A 20,054-nucleotide genomic window follows, 5' to 3' on the forward strand; every position below is an offset into this window, starting at 1 on the left:
GCATGTAGACATACCATCTCAGTATGGAGCGCAGGTCACAATGCATGTAGACCTACCATCTCAGTATGGAGCGCAGGTCACAATGCATGTAGACATACCATCTCAGTATGGAGCGCAGGTCACAATGCATGTAGACATACCATCTCAGTATGGAGCGCAGGTTACAATGCATGTAGACATACCATCTCAGTATGGAGCGCAGGTCACAATGCATGTAGACATACCATCTCATTATGGTAACTTGTTTTATTGTGATTGGTAGGCCTATATTTTCTGCAACATGCTATGCTATGCTATGCTACAGTAATATAAAGACCGAATGCCCGTCTAATTTACCCATCTCCATCTGGCTTTCGGGGCTCGCCTTATTATATTTTTATTTTGTATTTTTTATGCTGATACAGATAACAGACGGAACTGGTAGAGGGAAGAACACACACGGATTCCCTACCAAATCAAACCCACCCCAACCCCTCCATGTTCTAACAGAGCCCCACCCCAAAACCAGACTTAAAGCAGACATGATAGACCTTTTTTTATTTTTTTATATATATATATATATATATATATATATATTATATTGCAGCTGCAGAGTTTTAAAGCAGTGCACCCTGAGAGCACTCTCTGAGTCTTTCTCTCCATCAACTCCATTCAAATTGCATCCAAAAGAGATAATCATGTTCTAGTTTGATATACAGTGCATTCGGAACCCTTCCTTTTTCCTACATTTTGTTACATTACAGCCTTATTCTAAAATGGATTAAATAAATAAAATCCTCATCAATCTGTACACAATACCCCATAATGACAAAGTGAAAACAGATTTTTAGAAATTCTTGCAAATGTATAAAAATACAATTTGAGACTCGAAATTGAGCTCAGGTGCATCCTGTTTCCATTGATCATCCTTGAGATGTTTCTACAACTCGATTGGAGTACACCTGTGGCAAATTCAATTGATTGGACACTATTTGGATAGGCACCCACTTGTCTATATAAGGTCCCACAGCTGACAGTGCATGTCAGAGCAAAAACCAACCGATGAGGTCCAAGGAATTGTCTGTAGAGATCCGAGACAGGATTGTGTCGAGGCACAGACCTGGGGAAGGGTACCAAAACATTTCTATGTCCCCAAGAACACAGTGGCCTCCATCATTCTTAAATGGAAGAAGTGTGGAACCACCAAGACTATTCTTAGAGCTGTCCGTCTGGCCAAACTGCGCAATCGGAGGAGAAGGGCATTGGTCAGCATCATGCTGTGGGGATGTTTTTCAGAGGCAGGGACTGGGAGACTAGTCAGGATCGAGGGAAAGATAAACGGTGCAAAGTACAGAGATCCTTGATGAAAACTGGTCCAGAGCGCTCAGGACCTCAGACTGGGGTGAAGGTTTTACCTTTCAACAGGACATATACCCCTAAGCACACAGCCAAGACAACTCAGGAGAGGCTTCAGGACAAGTCTCTGAATGTCCTTGAGTGGCCCAGCCAGAGCCCGGACTTGAACCCAATCGAAAATCTCTGGAGAGACTGAAAATGCTCCCCATCCAACGTCAGGTTGGATGGGGAGCATTTTCAGGTCTCTCCAGAGCTTGAGATGATCTGCAGAGAAGAATGTGAGAAACTCCCCAAATACAGGGGTGCCAAGCTTGTAGCGTCATACCCAAGAAGACTCAAGGCTGTAATCGCTGCCAAAGGTGCTTCAACAAAGTACTAAGTAAAAGGTCTGAATACTTATGTAAATGTTATTTTTCATTTTTTACATTTCAATACATTCGCAGAAATGTCAAAAAATCTGTTTTTGCTTTGACACTATTAGGGTTTGTGTGTAGATTGATGAGGAAAAAAACAATTTAATAAAATGTCGAATAATTTTTCTGAATGCACTGATGTCCTAGACTACCTCTTTCAGGTAATAAATTCAATGCAGTATTCGCTTTATTCTTAGCTAATTAATGATGGGTTATGACTTTTTTTGACTTTTCGAAGAGGGGGGCAAGCATTTTTTTGCTGAATTGTAAATACAGCATCCAATAGAATTCACAGGAAGTTTGAAGGAAGAGCGAATGCACGGTGGCGGTAGGCTATAGCAGTTATTTATTCAGACCCAAAGCCATTCCATCTTCGTGAAGACAAGTGAAAGCCTCCTGCGTCTAATTCTAGTCCTATACTAGTCAAGGATGTCATTAGAATGATGAAATATAAGGACAATGAAACTTATTTCATTTAACTGTTGAAAGCGAGCAAGGAATGAACCAAAAGAGAAAGAGGTAGGCGAATAACATATTATGTAAGGTGTAAATATACTGTAAATGCATGAGCATACTAATTATACAAATAGACCCTGTTATATTTCAAAATCAAATTCGCTAGCAAGTACTTGTAACTCTGTCGGCCGCTTGTGCTGCTCCAGAGTCATGTTCTATCCCTGCTTTATCATGGTTTGACCGGTGTGTGTAATTCCTGTCCACATAAAACAGTATAATAAAACACAGAACAGTAATACAGTTCACGCTCAAAATATAATTTATTTTCCCAAGAGAGCATATAGCGAGCTACATCTATGAGCTTCTATGAGCTTCTGTCATGCAGTATAATATACTATATGCAGTATATACAGTAGCAGTAGTAGTATATTATATGTACTGGATAATGGCACATTCGTTTGGGCCTGAGCTCAATAAATGTCTTAAAATGCTCATATAATGTATTTAATGTATGGCTCATCAGGCTCAGGTAGCATCAGGCTTTTATCAAATCTCTAATCAAATCCAGACATAGGCCTTTTAATATGCTTTATAATGCTTTTGAATGACACGTTGTGTTTTGGCGTAAAATACTGTGTTCCCAGGATAGGAAAGTGAACTATTCTCGGGATGGAACAATTGTAAAATACTGGGAAAATATGAAACCCTATTGTCCGCTGGTGGCCACACAGAGATCATCTGCAATAGAGATCAGGCCGTATTCATGGTCTGGTGGAGCGCATTGGTGTTGTGGGCGCAGGGTGTTTTTTGTGTTGGCATTGGAGGGCAGCAGCAGCTGGGCTTTATTGGTGCAGATAAAAGGCCCCAGTGGACAGGCCCAGTCAGTGGGATTTATGGACACCTCTTGGCAGGGCAACAGAAAACACAGAGAGAGGGTGAGGGAGAGAAGGAAGGAGGGAGAGCAATAGACAGAGGGAAGATGAGAAAGAGTTACATTCCTCTGGGCCAGACACACTAGGGTAGGGCTCTGACACATTAAGAATGAAAAACAGCCACTTAAAGCTGTTTTGTTCTGTCATTGTGGTCAGAGCATAGAATTTTGGAAGAAAATTGAAAGATCAACAAAAATCTCTTCCTGATGTTTTAGCATTATGCATTTGAGGGATGCACACCCACATGCACATACATACTCCACGAGTGTAGTTTACTTCAGTCCCTAATCTTGTGTCTGTGTGTGTCGGCCTCAGGTTTGCCTGCTGATCCTGCCGTGGAGGGCTTGTCCATGGAGCGGGCGAGGGAGCGTGACCGAGGCAGGCCTCAGGAGAGGAGGCATCACTCTGCTGCCGGGGAGAAGCAGCGCTACTACTCCTGTGAGCGCTACGGAGGCAGGGAGCACTACCACACCAAGTCAGCCGGACCGAGCCGCTCCACCTCCCCTGGAGAGACCCATGACCTAGGCCTCTTCAAGCAGGTGAGCGGACCTGGAGCTTGTGGTTTTAGGGTGGGATGATAGTGCTGCTTCAGGATAAGATGATTCAGGTTAGAGTGGCCAGTATGCCGTCCATCCCTGCCTCTCAACTATTCTCTGATTTGTATGCTGTCTCTTGCAGAGTATCGGCATGGCTAAAGGCAGCCAAGTGGTCTTAACTTCAGCGTTCAGCACGCCCTGCCGTGGGCGCAGACAGCTCCCCCAGACCCCCCTCACCCCCCGCCCCGCCGTGGCCTACAAGACCGCCAACTCCTCACCTGTGCAGTTTGGTGCCACGGGGCACAAGTCCAGTCTCAGCCGGGGCCTCTCGGAGCATAGCACCCTGCTGGAGTCACCCGCCATGCCCGTCACCCGCATCGGCTCAGACCCCAACCTGAGCCCCCAGTCGCGGGGTGCCCCTCGACACAGCCTCCCTGAGGAGCCTGATGACTTCCAGGACGCTGTGAGCACCCATGGAGGGGGAGGTGGACGCTCCCCCAGGACCTCTGCCTCAGCTTCCCATGGGGCTACTGAGCCTTCCTCTGCACCTGCCCCACAGGGCCGGGCTGGGGTCCCAAACGGGTACCACTTCACTCTGGGGGTCAACGCCGGTTCGAGTTCCAGCACCAGAGGAACTGGGAGCTTCCGGGAGAAGGAAGAGGATGACTGGTGTTAGCGTAGCTTACATCCCCCTTCACATGTCTGAAAGCGTTTTAGCTTGAACGTTGATGAACTCACTCATCTTTTGTACAGATTACAGTACAGTGTTGATAATGTAAAATATATGCCATTTAGCAGACACTTTTAGCCAAAGCAACTTACAGTCATGCGTGCATACATTGTATGTATGGGTAGTCCCAGGACTCAAACCCACGACCCTGGCATTGCAAGCACCATGCTCTACCAACTGAGCTACAGAGGGCCACATGTCAGTTGATATCAGTTCCTGCGTGCTCATAGGTGGCCAATGGAGACAGGTATATTCCAAGATGTGTTAAACATACGGAAAGTACTCTGAAAAGGAAAACCATTCTTAGGGATGTTTTCTCTTTTCTTGGCAAATGGCACTAAAGGAAGGACACCTGATATTACATTTTATCAATTCCATTCTTTCACTGAAATGAAAGCTTTGATGGTGTGCAGAGCACATGTGAAATCCCTGTGAATATTTAAAGCACTGGTCAGTCAAATAGTTCTAATAGATGAAAAAAAAGCCTAAATGTCTTCCTACGGCCTTTGGAGGAAAACAACTAAGACTGTGAACTGTGTTTCTCTACAGTATTGACCAGATCAAAGCCTTTCTGTCCCCCTCTGTCCAGATCTAAAATGGGACTACGTTCTATTGCTGGCTAAAGGACAAAACACACCATGCCTATGAACGGTTAAAAGCAGCAGGTGGCTGTCCTGTCGCCAGAATAACGGGCGCCATTTTCTATTAATTTCTACACGATGAATCGCCCCTGCTAGTTGACACCCAGCTGGTGATCTACTGTGCATGGGCCGACGTTCGTTATGGTGTGTCTTGTCCTGTAGTGTGTCTGCTGGCACTGGAAGTAATATGAGTAGAACCAGGAGGAACAAGTGATGATAATGATGCACTACCACCCAATCCCTTCCCTCTCTGCAGAAAATCCTTTAGTATCTCTTTAACTCTTTCTACACAAGAGCGTTGTTAGACTCCTTAGTACACTCTTAGAAAAAAAGCTTCCAAAAGGTTTTTTGGGCCCTTAGGAGAACCCTTTTAGGTTCCCTGTTGAACTCTATGTGAAAAGGGTTCTATATGGAACCCAAAAGGCTTCTACCTGAAATCAAAAGGGTTCTACCTGGAACCAAAAAGGGTTCTCCTATGGGGACAGACGTATAACCCTTTTAGGTTCTAGATAGCACATTGTTTTCTAAGTGTGTATTACCAGAGTCATATATAGAGAGTTGGGTCAATGCACTTTTTGTCTGAATGTTCCGAGACTGCCACTTTCTCCTCTATAACCGTGGATAATTGATAATTGGCGTTGTGCAGACTTGCATACACATCATTCCAAATGCTAATCAATAGAAATGTATGTTAAATTCGCTGCTCTGTTTTGCTTGTTTACAACGGGTCATTTCTTAGGGAACTGTCATAGGCGCTCTCGTATTGTTACATCGCCAACATTTCAAGAATAGAGTTTTATATGGGTTCTAACATGGCGGATGTTCTAAAACCTGGCCTAATTTCCTCTTTCTATAACTCTGGGTATTACAGTAAGATGCATTACGGAGAGTATATGGTTAAGGAGGTATAGTATTGCTGCTGTTTTCCCATGTCACCTATGACATGTTGAACTATTTCTGAACAACCCAAAACACAGAAGGACTGAAGATTCAAATTTATTTTTTATGGAACTATAACATTAAATGGAATATCTTTTCATGATGTTCATTTTTTGTAAGTTGTACCTAGTGCAAATGATATGAGTGTGGTTGGGTCGGTCAACTCTTTCTAACGTACTGCTCTAGTGGCTGAATACCAAGTGCCTATCATTAAATATATGTTATTATAGTTATAATGCAGCCTGACTTTTGTGATGTATCAACACTGGAGAGGGGAGGATGGAACGTATGATATAGGGTTTACGGTATAGGAGGTATACATAGTCACTGTTGTGCATATGAGTAAAAATGTATATAGTTGTAATGCAAAGAGAGGTTTACTGAATTCAGGGAATACAGTAACAAGGCTTTCTCTTTGAACCTCCAATGAGGAAAAGAATGCATCAACACATTTTTTTGGTAATGATTATGTCAAATAGAGTCATAAGTAGGTCAGAACTACAGATCTAAAGCAAGCAATGTAATGCATGCCAGGGTTTTGAACTTGTCGAACTTGTGTTTACTTTTGCTTAAGGGTGTATACAGAGCTTTTGCCTTTCTCTTCCAAAAATATACGCTACTGCCAGAGTTAGATGGAAGGCAAAGTGGTTCCAAGGGGAAAAAGTGCCATTTGTGATTCCCTCCAACTAGGAAAGTTTCACTTTACGTGTTCTTATTGATAGAAACAATATATTCAAGTATCATGTTTATAAACACTTGCCTCATATCTCTCATATATGAAGAGAAGTAGATTACATGTACAGTATGCTTATGAATTCTGCCACTTTTGCCCATATCTCATGGGTTAGTTTTCTTCCAAATATATTTATCCTGAAGGCAGGGTCGTGTGAAGGCCTTCACTAACTGATACATAGCCTACAACTTTGTGTCTTCGCAGGTATTGAAGGGTTGCGTTGACAGTTGACTCTTTCAAGTAGGGCTATGCAACAAGATGACACTTTTGGACTAACTCTCACTTGCCCTGTAACTTTACCCTCTGGGTTCTCCAGATTCAGGCTTTAGCACGATTGTGACCAAATTTGACTTTGGATATGAGTCCAAAGAGTTGTAAAAATGCAAATGTAGTATATTATGTACATTGAAAATGCATTGACAAAGGCACAATTATTAACAATTGAATTATGTCAAACAGGACATTTTGAGTTCAGCAAGTCTATTGCATGTAGCCTGATACAACCACCCAGATGTAAACATGTGTGTAAACATTTATTTGGATCTATTTTGTTTTCTAGCGTCAGATGTATTGCGCAATCTATTTGATGGATCGTCAAAAGGTGAAGTACTAGACTTTGAATCGAAGACTTTACATTTGAACATGGCTATTTATAGGGGAAGGTACAGTAGCATTGTAGATTGCAAGACTCTTCCTTGGCCTCTAAAAGCCACTTTATGGTGCCCTAGTTGAGGAGAAAGCAGTGTGCACCCCTAGATCTGTGAACAGATCCTTTATTTTTTTCAACCTAACCCACCCCACCCCAACCCTCCGTTAATTAGAGTGCCAATTTTAAAACCACACCAGTTTGTCTCTGCATACCTCATCCAGATTTCCTGTGGCTATATTCCCTGGACATGTCATGTTTGCATGTTATGAAAAGTATGTGCATGTGCAAAAATAATATTTTTTTTATACAATCTATTCACTGGTTGTATTTTCTGAAGATCTTTAAATCATATGTTTTTGTTTCTGGAAAGACAAAAGAGCTTAAATATCAACATTTAAACAAAAGTATTGAACTATATTTGAACCATATGTGTGGTTTAGTGAAGAAGGATTATTTTCTGAGGTTCTGGAGCAACTGGGTCCTTTACTGTCGAATATGTTATATGACTGTCAATCCTACAGTCATTTATACCATTACATTTTGTATGAATTGAAGACCTTGAATAAAGATATACGAAAATGAATACAGAGAATGAGTTGGTGTATTTCTTGGTAATACTCACCTGCTTTATGGTGATATGTTTTGTTGTGGATATCTTTATTGTAAGAGTGGCATATAGGGGCTTGCTTTTCACTCAAATATACACTACCTTTCATTAGTTTGGGGTCACTTAGAAATGTCTTTGTTTTTGAAAGAAAAGCAATTTTTTTTGTCCATTTAAAAATGTGTTATTTTAATAACATCAAATTGATCAGAAATACAATGTAGACATTGTTAATGTTGTAAATCACTATTGCAGCTGGAAACTGAATTTTTTAATAGCATATCTACATAGGCGTACAGAGGCCCATTATCAACAACCATCACTCCTGTGTTCCAATGGCACGTTGTGTTAGCTAATCCAAGTTTATCATTTTAAAAGGCTAATTGATCATTAGAAAACACTTTTGCAATTATGTTAGAACAGCTGAAAACTGTTGTTCTCATTAAAGAAGCAATATACAGTGGGGCAAAAAGGTATTTAGTCAGCCACCAATTGTGCAAGTTCTCCCACTTAAAAAGATGAGAGAGGCCTGTAATTTTCATCAAAGGTACACTTCAACTATGACAGACAAAATTAGAAAAAAAATCCAGAAAATCACATTGTAGGATTTTTTAATGAATTTATTTACAAATTATGGTGGAAAATAAGTATTTGGTCACCTACAAACAAGCAAGATTTCAGGCTCTCAGACCTGTAACTTCTTCTTTAAGAGGCTCCTCTGTCCTCCACTCGTTACCTGTATTAATGGCACCTGTTTGAACTTGTTATCAGTATAAAAGACACCTGTCCACAACCTCAAACAGTCACACTCCAACTACACTATGGCCAAGACCAAAGAGCTGTCGAAGGACACCAGAAACAAAATTGTAGACCTGCACCAGGCTGGGAAGACTGAATCTGCAATAGGTAAGCAGCTTGGTTTGAAGAAATCAACTGTGGGAGCAATTATTAGGAAATGGAAGACATACAAGACCACTGATAATCTCCCTCGATCTGGGGCTCCACGCAAGATCTCACCCCGTGGGGTCAAAATGATCTCAAGAACGGTGATCAAAAATCCCAGAACCACACGGGGGGACCTAGTGAATGACCTGCAGAGAGCTGGGACCAAAGTAACAACGCCTACCACCAGTAACAAACTACGCCGCCAGGGACTCAAATCCTGCAGTGCCAGACTTGTCCCCCTGCTTAAGCCAGTACATGTCCAGGCCCGTCTGAAGTTTGCTAGAAATCATTTGGATGATCCAGAAGAAGATTGGGAGAATGTCATATGGTCAGATTGAAACTAAAAAATAACTTTTTGGTAAAAACTCAACTCGCCGTGTTTGGAGGACAAAGAATGCTGAGTTGCATCCAAAGAACACCATACCTACTGTGAAGCATGGGGGTGGAAACATCATGCTTTGGGGCTGTTTTTCTGCAAAGGGACCAGGACGACTGATCCGCGTAAAGGAAAGAATGAATGGGGCCATGCATCATGAGATTTTGAGTGAAAACCTCCTTCCATCAGCAAGGGCATTGAAGATTAAACGTGGCTGGGTCTTTCAGCATGACAATGATCCCAAACACACCGCCCGGGCAACGAAGGAGTGGCTTCGTAAGAAGCATTTCAAGGTCCTGGAGCCAGTCTCCAGATCTCAACCCCATAGAAAATCTTTGGAGGGAGTTGAAAGTCAGTGTTGCCCAGCAACAGCCCCAAAACATCACTGCTCTAGAGGAGATCTGCATGGAGGAATGGGCCAAAATACCAGCAACAGTGTGTGAAAACCTTGTGAAGACTTACAGAAAACGTTTGACCTCTGTCATTGCCAACAAAGGGTATATAACAAAGTATTGAGATAAACTTTTGTTATTGACCAAATACTTATTTTCCACCATAATTTGCAAATAAATTCATAAAAAATCCTACAATGTGATATTCTGGATTGTTTTGTCTCATTTTGTCTGTCATAGTTGAAGTGTACCTATGATGAAAATTACAGGCCTCTCTCATCTTTTTAAGTGGGAGAACTTGCACAATTGGTGGCTGACTAAATACTTATTTGCCCCACTGTAACTGGCCTTCTTTAGACTAGTTGAGTATTTTAGTATGCCTCATTTTTGTCCTTGAGCCCCCACACGGGACAATTTCTTTCCTCGAGGCACCCACACTGGACAATTTATTTTGTTGAGGCCCCGTTATTATCCAGATAATAATCACCCCCCCCCCCCCCCAAAAAAAAAAAACGAAGTTAGACAGGCCCTCTGGGCTAAAAATGGACCAGCCCATGCCAGATGGCCTGGTGGCCAGCCTGATGCAGAAGTGTGCGGACCTTAGAGGGTTTCATTGGCTTGGAACGCGAGGGTGGGCGGGGAGCTGTGGTGTATTTGCGCGCGAGCTCTTCTTGAATGAGAGAAGGTGGAGAGGTTGCCACAGATGCTTTTAGAGAGCGATATTCAAAACAATTCAGCTAATGTTATATTCATGAAATATACATATTTGTCTCAGAGCTTAAGTGATTTTGCCTTCAGTGATTTATAAGTGAGAGGTTTTGAGTGAAAGGGAAACCTTTGACTTTACCAAAAATGCATAGCACCGTTGGATGTTTCCGCCTCCCCATCCCATCAACCTGAGGACGCATTTATTTACCAGTAATACATTGTTCGACGTTAATTGATTTAAACAGTTTAGGACTTTCTGATATTGAAGGAAAATGCTGTTCTGGGTGGTAAAGTGGACATGTTGTCTACTAGTGCTCTTCAAAATCAGCGCTGCCTCTGTTGACGCTGGACGCACAGACTCTCCTGGCGAGTCAGGGTCGGGGATGCTACCAACAGGTGAGGAAGGACATGTGGTTTGCCGAAATAATGTGTGAATACATTTGATGAGTGAATGTATCTTTAAGCCTGGCCATATAGCTATCACGTCGATGTTCTTTTGTAATGTCCCTCGCAGTAGTGTTGCAAAGTCAACTTAGACTGTCACCTAGCCAGCCTACTGTTGTTTGCCATAATACATTGATTTCACAATTATTCAATTATTCAAGGAACGATATTGAGTGGACTCTACATTCTTGTCATATAACTTCTGGGCCTCATTGAGCCGCTAATGTTTAATTACATTTTTTCTAAGGGGGAATAAGTGTTTCATCTTTATCTTATCTTCTTTGTCAGATTTGTCACATCACATTTGTATTATTTCTGGGAACAATTATATTGAAGTAACCCCTAGTTATTTCACTCTGAATTATTTCTAAAATGTACTCTTTTCTGAAACATCCCTTAATGTCATCATATGTATTCAGGTAGACTTAGATGCTGTCATCAGCTATGTTTATGTGCCACCTCCAGTAGAGCCAGAGCAGATTTGAGCACACTCCGATAATGTGCCATAATCATTGGCAAGATTAATTAACCCTGCTTGGACTGATTTCCTGGCTGTCCAGTTTGAACCGTATTAGGTTACATTCTGCATGGGAACTTCTTGCAGACAATTCCACTATCAGTCCTATTTATTACCGAAAGCCAGGAGGCTGCCCAAAAAGAGTGCAATTATAGAGTCTCTAATTGATCGTTGTCAACCATCCTCCCCCTGGTACCCAACCCCTTATCTCATCTTGTCTTTTGTGCCACCTCTCTCTTGAAACGGGTTCTCAGCTTTAACCTCCATTTTAAGAGCTCTTGGCACATGGTGAAATCAAGACACTTGTCAACAGTCACAGCAATGAAGGGGGTTGACAACCTCCGTTGAAGACTCAACACAAAGCACAGTGAAGTAACTGCTTTCCAACACTCGTACAGTATGATGACATCACTGACAAATGAGGATTGCGTTCGAACACAGTTCAAAGTTGTCTGTCTCGACATTTTGGCCATATACACACTGGCATAGCTTTGTGATACTGTAGCTCTTGAATTGCTCTCACAGGTATTACCATACGTGACAGTACTATCAATATCAGTGACAGAACTATTTTCCAAATATACTATTATCACATTTCCCCAGATATCTTTAGGTGTGTTTTGTATTTGTATTTATTATAGATTCCCGTTAGTTCCTGCCAAGGCAGCAGCTACTCTTCCTGGGGTCCAGCAAAATTAAGGCTGTTCTACATTTTTTAAAAACATTACAATACATTTCTAACAGATTTCTAACAGGGACCAAAAATCGTTGTCTGAAAAGACAAGACCAAGCTAAAGACTCGAATTAGACTGTTAAAGTGACAGACAAATCCTGGGGTGATGTTGACTGAATCCAGCCCCAAAGTTCGGTGTCAAATGTTTTTACGGAATGTTTTGAGAGGGGTCCCTGGAGTCGTTGCGGATGGCAGAGCGCAAACTCTTTCTTTAAACAGTGCAGATTTTCATGGAATAGGCCGGTGATTATGTAATGTTAAGATAATAGTCCTCTAGGCAGCCATATAAATAAGCCTTGTGAGGTGGTTACTCATTGATTTAGATTGTATTACTATTATACTCTGTAGTAAAAATAGCTTGGCTCACCTGGGGGCTTTGTTAATTCTGTTGATACTAAGAATGATGACCAGTATCAGAGAAGGCCTAAACATAGTTGAGCTCAATAACCTAATAACCTAATAATTTTATCCCACCGGGTGGGAGCTGAGGGGTTATTGTCGTAGCAAAAGTGACTAAACCCACAGCAATGTGTTAAAGGTGACGGTGACCTCATACAGTATAGCTGTCTGCACTGTAATTGCGCTGGGTGTGGTGGACTTTGGTGGCAACAACACCTTTGAGACTTTGCTATAGTATGCAGAGAGATTCTGTACATCATCCCCAGCAGGTACCCTCCATGATATATCATATAAGAATCACTCAACGGGTGCATATTTGAACTCTCTCCAACTGTGAGGAATTACATACTGCACGATTGCAGCCTTTCAGCAGCGGTTGATAAATCGGCGTCATTTTTTCAACAGCTTTTGTATTAAAGGTCCTACAGTGGTGATTTGTCTGTTTGACTTGAGTGCCAGCCCTGGTTTGGCATGACAGAGTAGACTAGAGCAAAGAGGAGCAGTGTAGTCGCTCAATCTAAGGAATGAGCTATCAAAAACAGGTTGTTATCTCTGATATCATTCTGGATCTCTATCCAGCCAGTTTCAAGCTGTGCTATCTGAGTCCTCGTCGTGTTTGGAATACTAGCACCCTTGCCCCATTACTTTGAACCTCAGAGTTGTGGATCATAAAAGCATACTGCAATTCTCAGAATGTAGAACATCTGTTGTCGAGCTGAAGTTGAAAAATATGAGTTCAGTTCACTCAGTCAATATTTTTTATTCTGTACAAGCTTCCTTCTTTTCACTCTGTCAATTGGGTTACTATTGTGGAGTAACTACAATGTTGATCCATCATCAGTTTTCTCCTATCACAGCCGTTAAACTCTGTAACTGTCTTAAAGTCACCATTGGCCTCATGGTAAAATCCCTGAGGGGTTTCCTTCCTCTCTGGTAACTGAGTTAGGAATGACACTTGTATCTTTGTGCTCAAAGGGATATTCAATGTCCAAGTTTTTTATTTTTACCCATCTACCAATAGGTGCCCTTCTTTGCGAGGCATTGGAAAACGTCCCTCGTCATTGTGGTTGAATATGTGTTTGAAATTCACTGCTCGACTGAGGGACCTTACAGATTTGGGTAACACACCAGCATTATAACATGTTATGACACAGTCATAACCATGTCATAATATGTCATAACAGCTGACATAACTTGTCACAACCTGTCATAATATGGTCATAACACTGTCATGACACATAATACAGTATTTAGACCTGTTTTGACATATATTGCATTTTTTTATGGCTGTTTAAGAGTGTAAGCCAATCTGGCTTATATGATTATGATGGTCATAATGCTTCTTACAGTGTCATAATGTGTATTTTCTTAGTCCAAGTAAAGTGACACAGGATGTATATAATGCTTCGAGGCAGTGTCATAAACTGTATTTTCTACAAGTTATTTTGAAATATGATTGAAGAAAAACATGAGTGTAAAGAATTCATCACAACAACAACAAAGGATTTCAGAAACAAACTTTCAAATGAAAGGAAACTTCTTGGCAGGGAAAAAATACATTTAAGTAAATGTGGATTTTGACACACCCTTATATAAGTGTCATAACCAGCCATAAAATAACGCAAAATATGTCTCAACAGGTGTAAATATATGGGTCATGACAGTGTTAGGACCATATTATGACAGGTTATGACAAGTTGTGTCAACTGTTATGACATTATGACATGGTTGTGACTGTGTCATAACGTGTTCTGACGCTTGGTGTGTGGGGTACAGAGATGGGGTAGTCATTCAAAAATCATGTTAGAAATCTCTCAAAATCCAATTGCCTGTAGCTCAGGACCTTAAGCAATGATATGCATATAATTGATACCATTTCAAAAGAAACACTTTGAAGTTTGTGGAAGTATGAAATAAATGTAGGAGAATATAACACATTCGATCTGGTAAAAGATAATACAAACAAAAAAACATGTGTTTTCTGTATATATATTTTCATCATCTTTGAAATGCAAGAGAAAGGCAATAATATAATATAGAAGTCTAGGCACAATTTAGATTTTGGCCACTAGATGGCAGCAGTGGGTGTGTAAAGTCTCAGATTGATCCAGTGAAGCATTGGAATACTGCACAATATTTGCTATCAAAGTCTGCCCAAATGTGCTGAAACAAAATACAAAATGTAAGTTTACACACTCCCAGGAATATCATACATGATGTATCATTAGTTTATACACTAACTTTCACACATCTAGATGGCCGGACGGGGTGGGTGTGGAGCCAGAGACAGCAGTGGGTTCAAACTGTAGAACCCAGTTCCTACATTTGAATATAAAAATGGATTTTATCAAACAAAACTATGCCACATTTCATCTCTGGGAGCCCTAGGATGAAAAATCAGAGTAAGATTCATTAATGTAAGTATATTATTCACCTTCAGAGGTGAATGTATCAAACCAGTTGCTGTGATAATTTTTTTGTTGTTGTTGTGCACTCTCCTCAAAGAATAGCATGGTATTCTTTCACTGTAATAGCTACTGTAAATTGGACAGTGCAGTTAGATTAACAGGAATGTAATCTTTCTGCCCATTTCAGATATGTCTATGTCCTGGAAAGTTTGCTGTTACTTACAACGTTATTCTAGTCACATTAGCACACGTTAGTCACAACCGTCACAGTATAAGGACACCGAGAGTGAGTCCATACAGTTTATTATGTGACTTGTTAAGCATATTTTTACTCCTGAACTTGTTTAGGGTAGCCATAACAAAGGGGTTGAATACTTATTGACTTAAGACATTTCAGCTTTTGATTTGTTATTCATTTGCAAATGTTTTGAAAAACATAATTCCACTTTTACATTATGGGGTATTGTGTGTAGAAAAATCAATTTTAAATTCAGGCTGTAACACAACAAAATGTGAAAACAAGTCAAGGAGTGTGAATACTTTCTGAAAGCATTGTAAGTACCTGTTCCTCAATGAGGAGGTTGTTGTTTATTTTTCTCTTGCAATCTCATCCAGTCTGCATGCTCGCAACACTTATCTAGCACATTGTCATCTCCCTGTCGCCCCCAGACAACCATTTCAGAGGAACAGTACCAACCATATCTGCTGGCAGGTTGAGCTCATGATGTCATTATCAATATAATGCCAGATCCATAACCATGCATCCAATGAAACGCGATCCAAGCTGCGGCTCTGTTGAGAGTGTGTCTGGAGCATATTACCAGCTGAGCCAGGCAGAGGCACACACAATGTGGCACGCACACCTAAGTCCCTCCACCAGCGGTCCAGTCTCGGCTGTGAACCGGGTCGTGAACAGAATCAGGAGTCGTCCAATGGGCACAAGCCATATGCTGGACCAGAACCTGGGCCATTATCTTTCTACAGGAGAAATAGAAACAGATTGTAGATTGTGTGGGTTGATACTGTACAGAGTAGTCATTTGTTCAGATGGTTGGTGTGCTACAGGAGAATCAGAGGGTGTACCACAGGGTTTGGTGCTGAGGCCAGTATACAGTATGTTTGTGGTGTTTTTGTTCAACCTGTTTTGCAAAGCATTAGCTACAACCTTGCCTGGCCTCAGTGGGCAATTTGAAAAGGTAGGGTGTCTATCTCTGTCTATCAGTTAAACAGAGTTATTCGTTTTACACGCTCCATAATCAATGTGCACCCCACAAAACACATGCCAGGCTGTAACAAAATAGAGGTGAGTAATGTGGTAAGGGTTATTTAATGAACCTGACATGCTGCAATTGTGTCCATTTATCCCTTGTAATACATTCTTGAGTTCCTCTGCAGGCTCGTAAATGTTAAACACCTGCCAATTCAGAGGTCCACCCAGTTATTGTTGACTCCAAACAGTGTGGTAGCAACCAAGGCCAAAACTCAGTGACAATGCGCAGATTTATTTTGGTTTTATTCAAAATGCACCTGGCGTCTCAGATGATGCCTTGTACAGGGGCCTTTCTTGCACCTTTCTGTGTCTCTGTATTCCCATCTCTCATGCCCATGTTTCTTTTCTTTCCGTCTTCCCCTAGCTAGCTTTCTCAATTTGTCTCGTGGTCTTTCAATGTCTCATTCGCACAGAAACATCCCGTCTCTGTCTCTTTTTCCTTCTCTCTCTCTCTACCCCCTCTTCCAAAGACTTGGCTTCTGCTGTTGATTTAATTTGAGAAAGTATGTCCCATGAAAAACCATAACTGTCTTTCCACTTACAGTCAATAAGGGGGAGCCTAGCCCAGGTGTCCAAGAAAAACTCCAGTCCTGGCAGGCTTGCTGCAGATATGTGCCTAATAGCAGGCTCTGACTTCACTTTTCACCACAATGCCCTCTGGGAGCCCCTAAAACTATCACGGTACTGTAATTCATCATTTTTTTTAAAGTCAAGGTGTGGGGGCCAGACGGCTGGTTTTAACTGGAGCAGCTGTGACGTGTAACTGCCCTAACATGCTGCTTGTGTTCTGCAAAATAGATGCCAGATGATGCAATGTTGTTTCATGCTGGTTACACATTCTCTCTCTCTCATACACACATCAGATTCCCGTTTTGAGCCACAGTACAACGGTACAAAACTGTTTCTCCTGGCATACACTCAGGTCCATTGACCAGCTGGCTTCTCAGTGACCCTTGTCTGACATCATCACTGTGCACTAAATCTGAAAATAAATACACCACTCTCCCCTGCCCTATTAGGGTTAAACATGCCATTCATGTTCCTCTTTAGTCTGCCTTCAAGTATGCCATTGGATGGGACTACAGGTGGGATCAGAAAACATTCTACAGAGTTTCAAGCTGTGGTTTTTGACTCATCAACATCTTTACAAGTGTCATTCTAAACAATGATTCGGAAACATGGCGGTCTTCTTTGTCTTATCACTCGCGAGGAGGCGTTCAACAGTCCCATCAAATCTTCAGAAGTTTTGACTGCAATCCATCTGAGGCTCCAGGGGGATTTTGATTCTTCTTCTTATGTCATTTATTTTTTAGAAGCCATGTCTTGCCAGCCAGGTCTAGCCTGGTTGCCAAAATCAACATTCAACATGCTAGTTTGCTAATAAGATCAAACGAAAGGCTTGTGACATGTTAATAAGTGTCCTTCACTCTGATGTACAGTAAATGTGCGGATCTCTATCTTCATTTTGCTTTTGACTGATCTTGATTGATTAAGGACCTGAGGTAAAAGACTGTTTTGACAAACGGAACTTCACACATCCAACGGAGGACAGCCAGAGGGAGACGCATAAGTACATCTTGCCGTTGTTTTTTGTTTTCTCTTTTCTCTTTTTTCCTCCTTGGTTTCCTCACATGAACCATGTTCTTTCTCTGAAATTCCTCTTGTGTCTCTGTCAGGACACGTTAAGCTTATTGTTTACTTTAGGCTGATTGATATGTGTTGAAGTCCCTGCTCAGTTCTGCATGTCGCATGCTCTCAGCGGGGTCGTGACCGGCAGGGTTGAGCAAAGCGTCCAGAAGCTCAAGGCCTTTTAAAATCTTTGGAGGTGTTTAGCTTGTGGAGGGGCTCCATCATTGACTGGTCCCTTTTCATAGTGGAGCCCGGAGCTGTGTCAATTTCATCAAAACAGCCCCCCAACAAGGTATTTTAGCAAGGGTTTTTTACTATGTTCTTGGGTGATTATGTGTGCGCATGTTCGAGTGTGTATATTAATTTGTCTGTCTTTGTGTAGAACTGTGTGTGTTTGTGACATATGGGGTTTTGTGAGGACGGATGTGATAAACTGCATCACTGAGAAGCTTTTCTTATTTTGTTGAGGCTCTGGTAAATTAATGTAGTCTGGGTGTACCAAATGGTTCCACTACAAAAGACCCCGTACCCTTTCATTAAGATGGAGCCCAGAATGACTGAGTTCACCCGTTGTAACGGCGTTCTTCGTTTGTCGAAAGAGAGTCGGACCGAAATGCAGCGTGGTGGTTACTCATGATCTTTAATGAAGGAAAAGTGACGATACATGAAATAAATACAAAAAAACAACAAACGGAACGTGAAACTTATTACAGCCTATCTGGTGAACACTACACAGAGACAGGAACAATCACCCACGAAAGACAAAGCGAACTCAGGCTACCTAAATACGGTTCCCAATCAGAGGCAACGAGAAGCACCTGACTCTGATCAAGAACCGCCTCAGGCAGCCAAGCCTAACTAGACACACCCCTAAACCTAGCAATCCCAAATCCTATAAAACCCCAATACGAAACACAACACGTAAACCCATGTCACACCCTGGCCTGACCAAAATATATAACGAAAACACAAAACACTAAGACCAAGGCGTGACACCCGTCCACTGGATGCACACCCTGACTCCCAAATGTGTCCTCATTGCCACCTTCAGCGCCAGCCAATCATTCAGACTGTAAATTATGAATTCCCTCCGCAGTTGATCGATGGCTCTATGTGCCATGACCTCATGTCAAGCAACGGCCCCTTTAATTCACATACTTAAAAAAGTTACTAACATTCTCGCTCCCTCACTAAAGACGTCTGCAAATGTTTTGCTGAAGGAGGACATGACCACTTGGATCCCTGTCATTGTTAAAGGAAACTGTCCCTCTCAGCGCCACTGATGCGGTGAGTGTGATGTAACAGACTATGTTCTGTGCTGTTGACAGATGTGAGGAGAAAACCACCAGCACCATTACACAGCGTTATACAGACACACACTCTATGACAATGTCATTCGGAGGAATTAACCCTTTTTTGGGGGGTCACTTGAAACAGAGTGAAGACAGGGTCCCTCGGAGATGGAATGTATGCTATGTCCATATGTCCATTTCACAAATGTCTTAGCTATTTCAGCATTCAACCCATTCTCTTCAACCAAGGAGATGCTTATAAGGCTTGTGGTAGGTACAGCACTATCCTTGAATTTAGAATTTCAACAGTTTGGAATAGTGTTGAGGGTTAATTCTTAGGGAAATGTCTTATATTGACCTGACAGGACGGAGCGCAACAGAGTGTGAGGGAAGGGGTCTTGCTGTATGGTCTCACTGTATGGCGTGGGACCCCTGGACTGGTATAACCTGCCAACAAGGGGTCATAGTTTCACTAGTTCCCTGAAGAGCAACATGCTGAAATGAACATGCTTCTGGGGTCAGCATCGTGACAGCCGATGGCCAGCATAGGCCAAGCCCTGTAAAAATCTTTACAAGATGTTTTACAAGCACTTAAACGGCCTTGTCAGTGGAACTTTGGGGTTGTGTTACCCCTTACATGGTGCCCCACTTGATAACGATGACCTTAGCCAGACATTGTCAGCTGTTATGTGGGCAGACAAGCATCTACCCGGTCAATAAAAGTAGAGACTCAGAGCCACAAAATGTTATATCATACACTGCATTTTTGAGGAACAATGGGAAAGTAATTCTGCTTTGAAAGTTGATACATTTGTAAAATCACTTTTGAGATAATGGCCTTTGAATGTTTTGGTATCTAGTGAAGAGCTCTTCTTGGTCTATACCCATTCAGCATCGTTCACACCCTCTTAAGCTTTCGCCCCACCCATCTCGTTTTCTCGGAGAGTTCAGAGCGCACACTTGACGCACTGGC

General features: G+C 41.8%; 2 protein-coding genes across 2 annotated transcripts in view; both read left to right on the forward strand.

Moving 5' to 3' along the window:
- LOC109873574 (voltage-dependent N-type calcium channel subunit alpha-1B-like) overlaps positions 1-7,950 on the forward strand; it is a 232,508-nt gene extending 224,558 nt beyond the window's left edge. Inside the window, exons 46-47 of the mRNA XM_031809441.1 lie at positions 3,452-3,675; positions 3,815-7,950. Coding sequence (XP_031665301.1) covers positions 3,452-3,675; positions 3,815-4,348 — 758 coding nt within the window. The 3' untranslated portion in view covers positions 4,349-7,950. The remainder of the gene's footprint in view (positions 1-3,451; positions 3,676-3,814) is intronic.
- A 2,402-nt stretch (positions 7,951-10,352) lies between these two features.
- Positions 10,353-20,054, forward strand: part of si:ch211-196i2.1 (collagen alpha-1(I) chain) — a 140,160-nt gene continuing 130,458 nt past the window's right edge. Inside the window, exon 1 of the mRNA XM_031809489.1 lies at positions 10,353-10,785. Coding sequence (XP_031665349.1) covers positions 10,662-10,785 — 124 coding nt within the window. The 5' untranslated portion in view covers positions 10,353-10,661. The remainder of the gene's footprint in view (positions 10,786-20,054) is intronic.

This window comes from Oncorhynchus kisutch, linkage group LG29 (assembly GCF_002021735.2).
Source record: "Oncorhynchus kisutch isolate 150728-3 linkage group LG29, Okis_V2, whole genome shotgun sequence".
Taxonomy (NCBI): domain Eukaryota; kingdom Metazoa; phylum Chordata; class Actinopteri; order Salmoniformes; family Salmonidae; genus Oncorhynchus; species Oncorhynchus kisutch.